This window comes from Silene latifolia, chromosome 11 (genome assembly GCF_048544455.1).
Source record: "Silene latifolia isolate original U9 population chromosome 11, ASM4854445v1, whole genome shotgun sequence".
NCBI lineage: Eukaryota > Viridiplantae > Streptophyta > Magnoliopsida > Caryophyllales > Caryophyllaceae > Silene > Silene latifolia.
Window position 1 is genome coordinate 158,126,137 of NC_133536.1, and position 11,978 is coordinate 158,138,114.

The 11,978-nt window shown below is 38.2% G+C and overlaps 2 protein-coding genes across 2 annotated transcripts; both read left to right on the forward strand.

Annotated features, from left to right (window-relative positions):
• The first annotated feature begins 7,443 nt into the window (after positions 1 to 7,443).
• LOC141614210 (uncharacterized) lies at positions 7,444 to 8,067 on the forward strand. Its single transcript, XM_074432967.1, has 2 exons — positions 7,444 to 7,725; positions 7,822 to 8,067. Exons 1-2 carry the CDS (start codon positions 7,444 to 7,446, stop codon positions 8,065 to 8,067), a joined length of 528 nt encoding a protein of 175 aa, XP_074289068.1.
• A 1,183-nt stretch (positions 8,068 to 9,250) lies between these two features.
• On the forward strand, positions 9,251 to 10,584 carry LOC141614211 (uncharacterized). The gene is made up of 2 exons (XM_074432968.1): positions 9,251 to 9,806; positions 9,914 to 10,584. The coding sequence occupies exons 1-2, from the start codon at positions 9,251 to 9,253 to the stop codon at positions 10,582 to 10,584; spliced, it is 1,227 nt and encodes a 408-aa protein (XP_074289069.1).
• The last annotated feature ends 1,394 nt before the right edge of the window (positions 10,585 to 11,978 follow it).

The following is an 11,978-nucleotide window of genomic DNA, read 5'->3' on the forward strand; positions in this document are numbered from 1 at the left end:
CCTCGTTCAAGTACCCTATCTTCATCGATCGAGCTATTTAAGATGCCCATTGCTTGGATTAGCTTCCTGTGATGATGTTTTGGCAGCTGTTTGCGACCTCCCATATTGCTGGCTGGTTTGGGGAGGTCCCTTATTCGCACAATCTTGTGAGCTTTCCACATTTCACTCTCTTTCTCTTTTAGTTTGCGTTTCCTTTCCATGTTTTGGTACAATGAGGGCATTGTACGGTTTGGTTTGGGGAGGTTATGCATCCATATCTGTGTCTGCATTTATGTTTTTACTGCATTTATGTTGTCATGTTTAATTTCTGTATGCATTGTTGGTTATTTTTTTTTATAAAATTCAAAAATCTCATAAAAATAGAAAATTTTCAAAAAAAATTCAAAATTTTCACGTTTACTTTAGCATATAGGTTGAGTCGGAACGGTAGATTTCAATGATGAAATTGCACTGTGATTGTCTTTTTGCTTAAGCCTTTCAAAATTTAATATCTTTTTAGCTTTGTCATTTTGCATATCTACGAGTTAATGTTAAATCTAGCTGAACGAATAGACTTGACCTGAAAATTTTGGCAAGCTACTTATAATTTCTAAGGATTAGAGCTTAATAACTGGTGTCGTTTATGACCGGTTTCATGTAGGATTGTGAGTAGTTACTCCTTGCATAACATGTATCATCAATTTGCACGTATATGAAATTCAATTGCTTTTTGCCTACATACATTCGGGTTAGTGGTTGGTGTCACATGCAGGGAGGTGCTTACATTCCCCTTTCTTTCATTTTTACCCATTTAACTCTACATTTAGCCAAATTTGCTTGTTGATCCTTAGCTACATTCCAAATTTAGACTGCCTTGTCAAGCTAGTTTAGTGTATATTTTTGCGGTACATGTTTCATTTTGCCAAGTTTGGCTTGTTTTATATTGATTCGGAGTTGGTAATTTATGAAGAAAAGGAGGATGATGAAAAAAGATGTGAAAAAGAAGGAAAAAAAGAAATGAAAAATGAAAAAAAAAAGATCAAATTCGAAAAAGAAAAGGAAACCGAAAAAAAAGAAGATTGGTTGACGGTTTCGCTCCTATGCTTTATTTACATTTATTGAGGAGTATGTTCAGTCTGGTTAGGTGAGTTTTGTGCCAAATGAAGGGCATTGTGCTTAATTCTATAATTGAGTTGGAAACGGATGTTGTTATATGGTATCGTTTAGGTACTAGCTTAGCCGCCTATACCTCCACATTCCCATAAATGTTTTGCCTTTTCTTAGCCATTGCCTCACTTTACCATATTTTTGTAAGCCCTCGGCTGTGACGGACCTCGTTTGGTTGGAATGTATGTACGGTAGCTAGAATTGTCTATCATATTAGTTGCATGCATGTTTATGTGGGTCGTAGTTTAGGTGAGCGACTATTTTTCTTTCTCTCTTACATATATATGTTCATCCTTTGCTTCATGAGAGAAGAGTGACCCGTGAGAGTCCATTATTAAAGGTATTGCAAGGTCGATGGTTCAGCTATTTTATAAACATCCTATAACTCGTTTGCATTTGACTGTTTTGCTATAAGTGTTAGTTTGCTTGCATTAAATTGGTTTAAGTGAGCATTTGTAGCTAGCTCTGAGTTATCTTTTTCGTTCCATTAGTTGCATTTAGTTTACTCGAGGACGAGTAAAGGTTCGGTTTGGGGAGATTTGATACGTGCATTTTATATAGTCCTTTTAGGCCTCTTTATGCACGTATTTCTATGCTATTATCGTAGTTTTATGCTACGAAACGCCCCGAATATGCTACTTTGGTTTGTTTTGTTCTATTTGCAGGAATGGACCAGTAAGTAGTGAAATCAAGCCTTTTACCATCCGTTTTGCATGCATTTAGAGGAAGAGTGATTTTGGAGCGGAAATGTAGCGGTCTCGGGATGCGTGAAGCCATTTCGGGAGCTAAAAAGACAAGTCAAAGCTGAAACTAACGAAGTTATGAGCTTCTAAAGTCAAAGTCATTCGATCGAATGCATTTCTGGTCGATCGAATGCCTTTGGATGGTTGAAGACCTCGATCGAGTATAATATGTCGTCGATTTAATAGTTGCTTTGAGAGGTTTACATGATCGAGTACTATTACTGGTCGATCGAGTGGTTTGAGCTCAGTTTTGCTCAATCGAGTGGTTTCAAATCACTCGATCGAGTGGAATTGCTATTGGGATTGGGCTTTTTGTTTTATTTCGCTATTAGGTTTAATAAGAATCGTCTCCTCTATAAATAGGAGGACGACAAACACATTTAGGGGGCCGAAACAGTTCTTGGACTGCGTTCCTTGATACTTTTACTTTACTCTTTCTCTGTAAACTTTCCGTTCTCTCTTTTCCCGGATCTACTGTAACTTTCTCTCTTTCCCTTTTCTCCTTTATTTATATTTATGTTTATTTCTCTCTTTATTTCTGTTCTTCCCTTTATTATGTCTAGCTAATTTCCTCTACTAGGATTAGGGGATTCGATGAACCGATGTTAATTGCTAATTAGTTCATAGATTTATCGTTGTTGTTATGTCTATGTTGTTAATCGCTGCTTTAATTGTTTCTTGCTGATTGAATCAATGCAATTAGCCTTTTTAACCTTGGTAAGCCTTGACCTAGACTGGAAGGTTGGAAGGGGTGAGACCCGCAGTGAACAATAGAATGCTTTAGTGAGGGCAAAAGCTAAGCTAATAGTATTTTAGGGCGAATTGAGACCGGAAGGAGATATTCGTTGCCCCTTAGACCGACACATCGACTAATCTGTGACCTTAGCTGTAATTAACTGACGTTCGTTGATAACCCGACATCCTAGTTTTCTCTCTTTCTTATTAATTTCTCTTATCATTAATTCTCTCCCCTTAATCTTGTTTAGTTTAGTTTATTCAATTCAAAACTCCCAACTGTGATGTAGACAGACCGAATAGACAAGTAGATAGTGACCGCCTCCCTATGGAGAACGACCCTACTTAATGCTAGCTTCTGTTAGTGTAACAAGGTATTTATTTTTGGTACCTGACGACGGTATCTATTTGGGTGATTGTCGATCGTTTGACGAAGTCATCTCATTTTATTCCAATGAAAGATACTTGGAGTAAGATTCAGCTAGCTAATCGATACAGGAAGAATGTGGTACTACTACATGGGGTACCAAGGGATATTGTGTCAGATAGAGATGCGAGGTTTAACTCACGGTTTTGGCAAGAGTTGCTGGAACTGATGAGAACTACTTTGAAGATGTGGACATCATTTAACCCTACGGCATATGGTCAAACTGAGAGGACCATCAAGACCCTAGAGGATATGTTGCGAGCTTGTGTAATGGAGTTTGGTGGGAGTTGGGAAGATCGACTTGATTTCATCGAATTTTCATATAATAACAGCTTGGGATGACACCTTTTGAGGCCTTGTATGGGAGGAAGTATAGGAGTGTGGTGTATTGGGATGATAGCTCTGAAGCTGTTGTTTTAGGACTGCAGATGGTATCAGACATGATTGAACAAGTTCACTTAATTCGACTGAATATGAAAGCAGCGCAGGACCGACAAAAGAGCTATGCAGATTTACATCGTCGGGATATTGAGTTTCAGGTAGGTGACAAGGTTATGTTGAAAGTGTCACCTATGTGTGGTGTAATGCGATTTGGCAAGCAAGGTAAGTTGAGCCAAAATTTTATAGGCCCTTATGAGATTTTGGATAGAGTGGGTGAAGTAGCTTATAAGCTAGCTTTCCCACCAGCCTTGGATCGCATTCGTAATGTATTTCATGTGTCACAACTCCGGAAGTTTGTGAGTGACCCATCTCATATGCTAGAGGTTGAGAATATTGAGCTGGATGAAGCTCTTACTTATGTGTAAATGCCAAAGGAGAGGATCATAAGATGCAAAAGACAAGGAATGATGAGACTACATTGCTCAAGTTGTTATGGTCTAACCATAATGTCAAAGAAGCTACATGGGAACCAAAAGAAGTAATGAAGGAGTGTAATCCACACCTCTTCGATTAGGTATGTTTGGTTACGGGGACGTAACCTTATTCTTTTAAGGGGGTAGGATATGATCGCATGTGTTATTGGGACATTTTGAGATCCGTTTTGGTAGTGTTTCGGGTTGTTGTTTGGGTCTTAATGGGGGACATTTCGAGTTGTGTTGAATAGTGGTTTGGGTTGTCCTTATCTTATGCAGGTATGAGTGTGAACTTCAAGGACGATGTTCGTTTTTAAGGAGGGAGGATTATAGTACTACTCATTTATGAGTATAGGATACTCGGTCGAGTACAAGGTTGTACTCGACCGAGTACGTCGTTGGGTGTTTTAAACCAAGCTTCTGACTTGGTAGCACTCGACCGAGTTTAATGAACACTCGGTCAAGTGGGGTGTACTCGGTCTAGTGTCGTTGGTACTCGGCCGAGTGCCCGGTCTGACGTGAGTTAATCGCGCGGTTTGATTAAAATGATTAGAGGAATATAAGTTTCGTGTCATTCAGTTTCTAAATCATTTTTATAGACCAAAACATTTCCTATTTACCTCTCTAATCATTCTAATCATCTCCAAGCAAGGCGTGATCGATTGTTGAAGCATTCAGGGTCTTAAATTCCGTGTCAATCGCATTAGTATGTCTCTAGTGCCGTTAATCAGTTTATTATTGTTGATTAGAGTTTGATTGCAAACCCTAATTCGGATTAACTGGGGGAAACGGGTAATTGGTGTTAGATCTTGTTTTGGTATTTATTGATTATCGTTGTTTAGGTGATGATTTCGTAGAGGAGTCTTACTAGAGTATTGATTGTTGATTCGTGGATTGCTAGTCAGATAGGCTTTCCCTACTCAGTTCTTCTATATGGTTAATTGCGAGTTGGTGTAGTGTTTCTATGATTATCATTGATATAGTATCATTGTGATATTGTGGTATTGTTGGTATTGCTAGTATTTATTGTGAAGTCATTGTCGGGAGATGGTCTTCACCCCCATGTTCGCCCCTTGTGGCTCCCGTCATAAGAGGGATGTCCACATTAATGATATGGGTTTGCTCATTATGATAAGCGGGGCTTTAGGTGGCATGACTTCAGTCTACCATTGGCGGAGTGGGTTACCTGTTGTGATGGGTAACCTGGCAGGATTACTCACTGCGAGGTGTAGTCGTGTTCAGGCTGCGGTCCGGACACTAGTTCTTGGAGCTGGGGATTGTGATTGTTACAGGATTGGTTTGTTTTGGATTAGTTATTTATTGTGAACTTTTGATTGATTGTATAGTTGATTGACCTTGTAATGTTTTCAAAACTTTGGTGAATCATTTGATATTTCCGGCAAATATGGAGCAGTGGATTGAGCAGGTGTGATATGTTGAGTTTAGTTGCGGGCATGGATGGGACACCGACGATTCATTTAACTAGCTTCTGCTATCATGTTTAGAATTTAGTTAATCACTTTGTTTTGGAGATGTATTTCAGTTTTTGATTGTGAGTTTTGATTTTGTATTGCTTAAACTTTATTTCTTTTCAATAAACGTTTTTTTATGGTCTATTTGTTATACTTTACCTCGGGAAACTGAGATGGTAACGCTCCCATGTGCTAAGTTAAACCTTGGTAAGGCAATTTGGTAGATGAGGTATTACAGTATGAGTTCATGGAAGAGAGAAGGTTTTCTGGGTGGAGTAAGGAGGATAAAAATGTACGAGGCTGCTGGAGGAAGGAAGTAGAGAAGATGATCGTAGAGGAAGAGATGGAATGACGTGGTCATGAAGAAGTGAAAATGATTGCTTTAAGCTACGGCGAAGAGGAGTAATAGGTTAATTAGGACATGCTTTTCTTGTTAAATCCAATTGAGTGGTTAATTTTCTTAACCAAAAATGTTAGCTAATACTTTAGGACAAAGAATATTAAATTGCAAAGCTACATGGGTAAATAAAATATACAGAGTATTAGTTACCAGATTTGTAGATAAGTAAATTAACAAAAACCTGTGTGAAATGGTCTCTCCCCAGATTATTAGGAGAACACTTTTTTTCGTCATTCATTAAGTATTTTTGGTAAAAAATTTATGATCAATCGTGGTTCAAAATAACTCCTTCATTTAACATATAGTTTGATAATGAAATAAACAACCAAGTAAAAAAAAACAATGAGAGGGAAAGTTAGAGAGAGAAAAGCTCCAAATTTCATGACCTAGAGATTCTACTATCTGCAACAACCATGACGGCGCTCAAAAATTCACAAAATCGTTTTACTCCATTAAATTCAATCACTAAATCTTCCTTAAATTCAGCTAAAGCTTCGATAGTGCATTGTTCAACTAATGGCGGTCCTAAAGGTGGTACCTTTCCTCGGCCTTCATCATCAGATACTGGTAGAATAAGAGCTATAAATGATATTCAGGGTGTTCCTGTCCTGAATTTGACTGAAGGAGAGACAGTTCAGACTGATAGCTGGTATGTTAGGCATGGTGGAAAGGACGTCCCAATTATGGAGCCGATATTAGAAGAGGAGGACGCATCTGAACTGATTCAGTTTACAGCAGAGGATGTCAAACCTGAGGTAGAATTCTGGAGCCACTCTGTCATATGTTACATTTTGGGTGTAAACCCACCTTGGAATATTGTTGAGAATTATGTTTATAATGTCTGGGATCAGTTTGGTATAGATAGGGGTTCTTTTCTTGACAATGGTGTTTTCATTGTAAGATAAACTAAGAAATCAGGTAAAGAAGCATTACTTCGTTCTGGTTATTATATGTTTGATAATAAACCTGTAATTGTTAAGCCATGGGAACCGGATATGGACTTAGTTAAGGAGAAGTTTGCAATTGTCCCTGTTTGGATCAAGTTATATGGTATTCCTTTAAAATTTTGGGGCAACTACTTACCTAAAATTGCTGGTCTTGTTGGAAATTTTGTTAAAATGGATGTTGAAACTCATGATAAAGTTCGACTGAGCTATGCCAGGGTAATGGTTGAACTGCCTATGGATCAGGAGTTGGCTGAGAGGGTCAAATTTTTAGATGAGTTTGGTAACTTGGTGACTGTCAAGGTTGAACATGAATGGAGACCCATCTCCTGCTCAAGTTGTAATGGAATTGGGCATAATTCTGCTCAATGCAGGAAGCCTGTTAAGAGGAAGACTAAGGTTCCCTCTGTTAAGGCTCCTCCACAACCGCAGAAAGTATGGAGACCTCTGCAAAGGACACAAAAAGAACCAGAAGATATTGTAACCCCTCCCTCTCTTTTACCTGCAAATTTCCCTCCTTTGGCTACTGTTAGAGCTACTCCTGCAATCAATTCCACGCCAGCTAAGCAGATAATGCGTATGAATAGGCAGGATGGGATTGTTGGAATAAGATTATCTGGGAAATTCAGTCCTTATACTTTCATGGATGCTTTGAAGAGTACCTCTGCTGCTTAGGGGGGGAGTGGTAGAGAGTGGAAAGGACCCCCCTAACCCTGATATTAATGTATAGTTTGGGGTTTTGGAATATTAGGGGTCTTAATGACCTGAATAAGCAGAAAGTGGTGAAATGGTTTATGCACAATAATAGGGTGGGTTTATTTCGTTTGCTTGAAACAAAACTGAAACCTGGGAATCTCTTGAAGAAATATACCTCTATTTGTGATGGATGGAGTGTCTCCACTAACTGCAGTTGGCATAAGGGTGGTAGGATATGGGTGTTATGGAAGCCTAGTCTCTTTGATATTCATTTTTTATCCTATAGTGCACAACACATTCATATGCCGGTTCATTCCCAAATTGATAATAAGAGGTTTTATCTCACTTTTATTTATGCCTATAATGGTCTAAATGACAAACTTGAACTTTGAGATTTTTTGAAGAAGTTTTCTGAGGAGTGTAATGCACCCTGGCTTTGGCTAGGTGATTTTAATACTGTACTCAGTCCAGTTGAGAGATTGGGTGGGAGCACCTCTGATGCTGAGATGGAACATTTTCAGGACTGTGTGTTTATTTGTTGTACGGAGGATATTGCTGCTATTGGTGCTCTCTTTACATGGTCAAATAAGCAGGCTCCTATGGATAGGGTATATAGTAGACTTGACCGTGCTATGGGTAATCAGGAATAGTTTGAACAATTTGGGGATAGTGTTGCTCATTTCCATCCTGAGGGCCTCTTTGATCACTGTCCTTGTACAATTATGGATAGGAATACTGAGATTATTGGAAGGAAAAGCTTCAAGTATTTTAACATGTGGGGGACTGCCCCAACTTTTAAGACTCTTGTGTCTGCTACTTGGTCCACACACTATGAGGGTACTAAGATGTTTGGGATTATCAAAAAACTTAAAGCTTTGAAACCTATTCTTAAAGCTCTCAATAAGGAATGCTTCTCTGATATTGAGAACAATACTAACATAGCTAGTCTTGCCCTGGAGACTATTCAGAAAGCACTTATTGAAAATCTTAGTGATGCTGATCTCCTGCAGCAGGAACTGGATTTGGCTCATGATTTTAAGGATCTTATTACTGCCAGAGACAGTTTTCTGATTCAAAAGGCAAAGGTGCAATGGTCTCTGGAGGGAGATCTAAATACTTCTTATTTTCATCATTCTATCAAAAAAAAGGGTGATGATGAACAAGGTCTTCCAAATAGAAGATAAAGATAGTAGATTGTGTACTGAAGGGGATGCAATACAGAATGTTTTTTTGGCTTACTACCAGGAACTCCTGGGCTCTCACAAAAAAACTGATGTTGTTATTATAAATGTGGTCAGGCAAGGGAATTGCTGTACTGAAGCACATTGGCTCCTTCTGAGTAGTCCTGTCACAGCTGAGGAGGTCAAGAAATTTCTATTCAGTATTCCTTCTAGTAAATCCCCTGGGCCTGATGGTTACTCCAGTCAATTTTACAGGGATGCATGGGACATTGTGGGTACTGATATTTGTGAGGCTGTGATTAATTTTTTTGACACTGGCAAGTTGTTAACACAGATTAATGCCACTGTTATCACATTGATCCCTAAAATTGATAGGCCTGCTAGTGTGAAGCATTACAGACCTATCTCTTGCTGTAATGTGCTTTACAAAGTTATTTCTAAGTTACTTTGCTCTAGATTGGCTCTTGCTCTTCCTGATTTGATATGCAAGAATCAAGGCGCTTTTGTTAAAGGGATAAGTATTCTGGAAAATATTTTGATATGCCAAGATCTTATTAGGCAGTATCACAGAGGGAAAGCTTCCCTTCGTTGTCTCTTTAAGCTTGATCTCTAAAAAGCTTATGATTCAATTGAGTGGGTTTTTGTAAACCAGATGTTAGAGGCCCTTCATTTCCCTGATAAGTTTAGAAGGATGATAATGCTTTGTATAACTACTCTTACCTATACACTTAATCTTAATGGTGCTCAGTTTGGTTATTTTCATAGTAGGAGAGGGCTTAGGCAAGGAGATCCTATCTCTCCCCTCGTCTTCTGCATCTGCATGGAATACTTATCTAGAACTATGGATTTTGCTACTAAGAAGTGGTATTTCAGATATCACCCTATGTGTAAGAGTTTGAGATTGACTCATTTACTCTTTACTGATGATGACCTTCTAATGTTCAGCAAAGTGGATGTGCAGTCCATCATGCTTATCCTTGGGGTGCTGGCTACCTTTTTTGGTTCCTCTGGACTCAAAGTCAATGCTTCTAAGTCAGAGGTGGTATTCAATGAGGTGCCTGATTCTCTGAAACAAGATATAGCTCAGGTCTCTGGTTTTCAAGAAGGTAAACTACCTTTTAAATACCTTGGCATCCTTATTCAACCTGGCAGATTAACCAGAGCTAACTGTAATGTTCTACTGGAAAAGATTGTTTCAAAATTTAGAGGTATAGGGGCTAGGAAACTAATCTATGTTGGTAGACTAGTCCTTATAAACTACCTTACACAACTATTGGGCTTCCATTTTCTTAATTCCTAAGGGTGTTATAAAAAGAATTGAGAGTATTTACAGGAACTTCTTATGGTGTGAGGGTTCAGACTACAACAGGGTACCTTTGGTGGCATTGCAGAATGTTTGTTGCAGTAAAAAAGAAGGTGGTCTGGGTGTGGAATATAGCTAGTGTGGGTAAGCTAGTGAACTGGATCTATACTAAGGCTGATAGGTTATGGGTTATATGGATTGATCATATCTATATGAAGGGTGCTGATTGGGAAACTTATCATCCTCCTCCTGATTCAAACTGGAATTGGAGGAACATCTGCAGGGTTAAGGATCGTTTAGCTAGAGGTTATCAGGGTAATTGCTGGTCTGATTCTACTGGTGAGAACTCTATTAGTGCTGGATACCATTGGCTACAGGCTCCACACCCACCTGTCCTATGGTATCACGATGTTTGGGATTCTTGGGTTATTCCCAAGCAGGCTTTTATTGGCTGGCTTATTCATAGAAATACTATGAATACAAGATCAAAACTGTGTAAGTTGGGCCTGAGTACTACTGCTAGTTGTGTTCTTTGTGAGACGGGGGAGGAGACACATGATCATCTTTTTTGGGATTGTGTTTATTCCTCAAAAATTATTGCAGGATTAGAACTTTGGTTGCAGCTGAAGCTTACTGGCCATTCTACTTCCTATTCTAAGCTGCAAAAGAGAGTTTCAGGGTAGTCAAGATGGCTGCTTGGTATGCTATCTGGATGGAAAGGAATTTTGCTTGCCTGGAATTTGCTATCTGCAGGCCTGAGAAACTGACTCAAAGGATTCAACATCAAGTGCATGGAAGACTCGTAGAAAAATTAAGTAATTGTACTATGCCAAGTGATTGTAGTTGGCTATGTAAAATTAATATTAGATGTTCATTTTGTACTTAGCCTAGATTGAGATGGATTCATGTAGAATGATTATGGTGTAACCATGTTTATTATAATACAAAAGCTCACATTCTACCAAAAAAAAACACATAGTTTGATAATGAAATAATGAATGTTCATTTCAAATTGTTAGTAAGCAATTACGTTATATTATTTATACACATTTTTATTACTTTTGATTTTATATAATCTGATGCATGAGCATACCCTGAAAGAGCAAGATACACGGGTTACTTGGTGAGCAAGCAATGGAGTTGCATTACTTTGCAAGCTAGTAACACGGATTCCGAGTCCGAGCTGTGGAGACACAGTTTCCTAAACCGTGTGGAGTTAGTTTTAGCTTATTTTATTTAATTTCGAATAAGATTAGGAAATGTTAGCTAATATCCTAATTCTAGTCAAGTTAGGAAAACTTGTTTCCTAATCCTAGTTTAATTAGAGTACTTTAAATCTAATTGTATTTTAATTATTATTAGTTTAATAACTTTTCTAGTTAGTTTAGGAAAGAAGTAGATGGCTTAATATGCAAGCTAAGAAATTAGATCTCGAGTCAGATTTGTGACATCGAGTAGGATTAGGAAAGATGGCTTATTAGTCAAGCTAAAGAGGAGTATAAATAAGGGGCGTGTATGATCTAGCTAAACAGGTGAGATTCAGAATTTTAATAGAAGTTTCCATTGTGAACTTTGTTTGATTAGGCTTGCGAGTTTAGTCTTTTAATCTTCCTTGCGAGGTTGATTGTGAGTGTTTCGAGTTCGTACCTTGCGAGGCGGAGAGCGAGATTCACCATACTATCCCTGTTACTTTACACGAAATCTACAGTACAAACACAATTCGGCTGCAAAATTACTAACTACATCTACAAACATACACGATCTTATCTTATCCTGTGTACGAACAGTCCGTCGTTCTGTTCAATCACGTTTGTTCATATAATTTTACATCATAATCTTTACTTCAAATCGTAAAATGGTGTCAATAACTACTTAGAACTCGTCTCTTTTGTAGACAAAGTAGCAAAATATTAGGGTAAGATTATTGGTAGTTTTGAGATAAGACTTTGGTAAGTTTTAAAACAAGGCTCACTTAAGACTAACAATAATCTACTCAAGTCTTAACAAAGTCTTAAGTTGAGTGTTGAAAAATCCAAGACTCAACTTAAGACAACCAATAAATGGTTAACATGTGTTA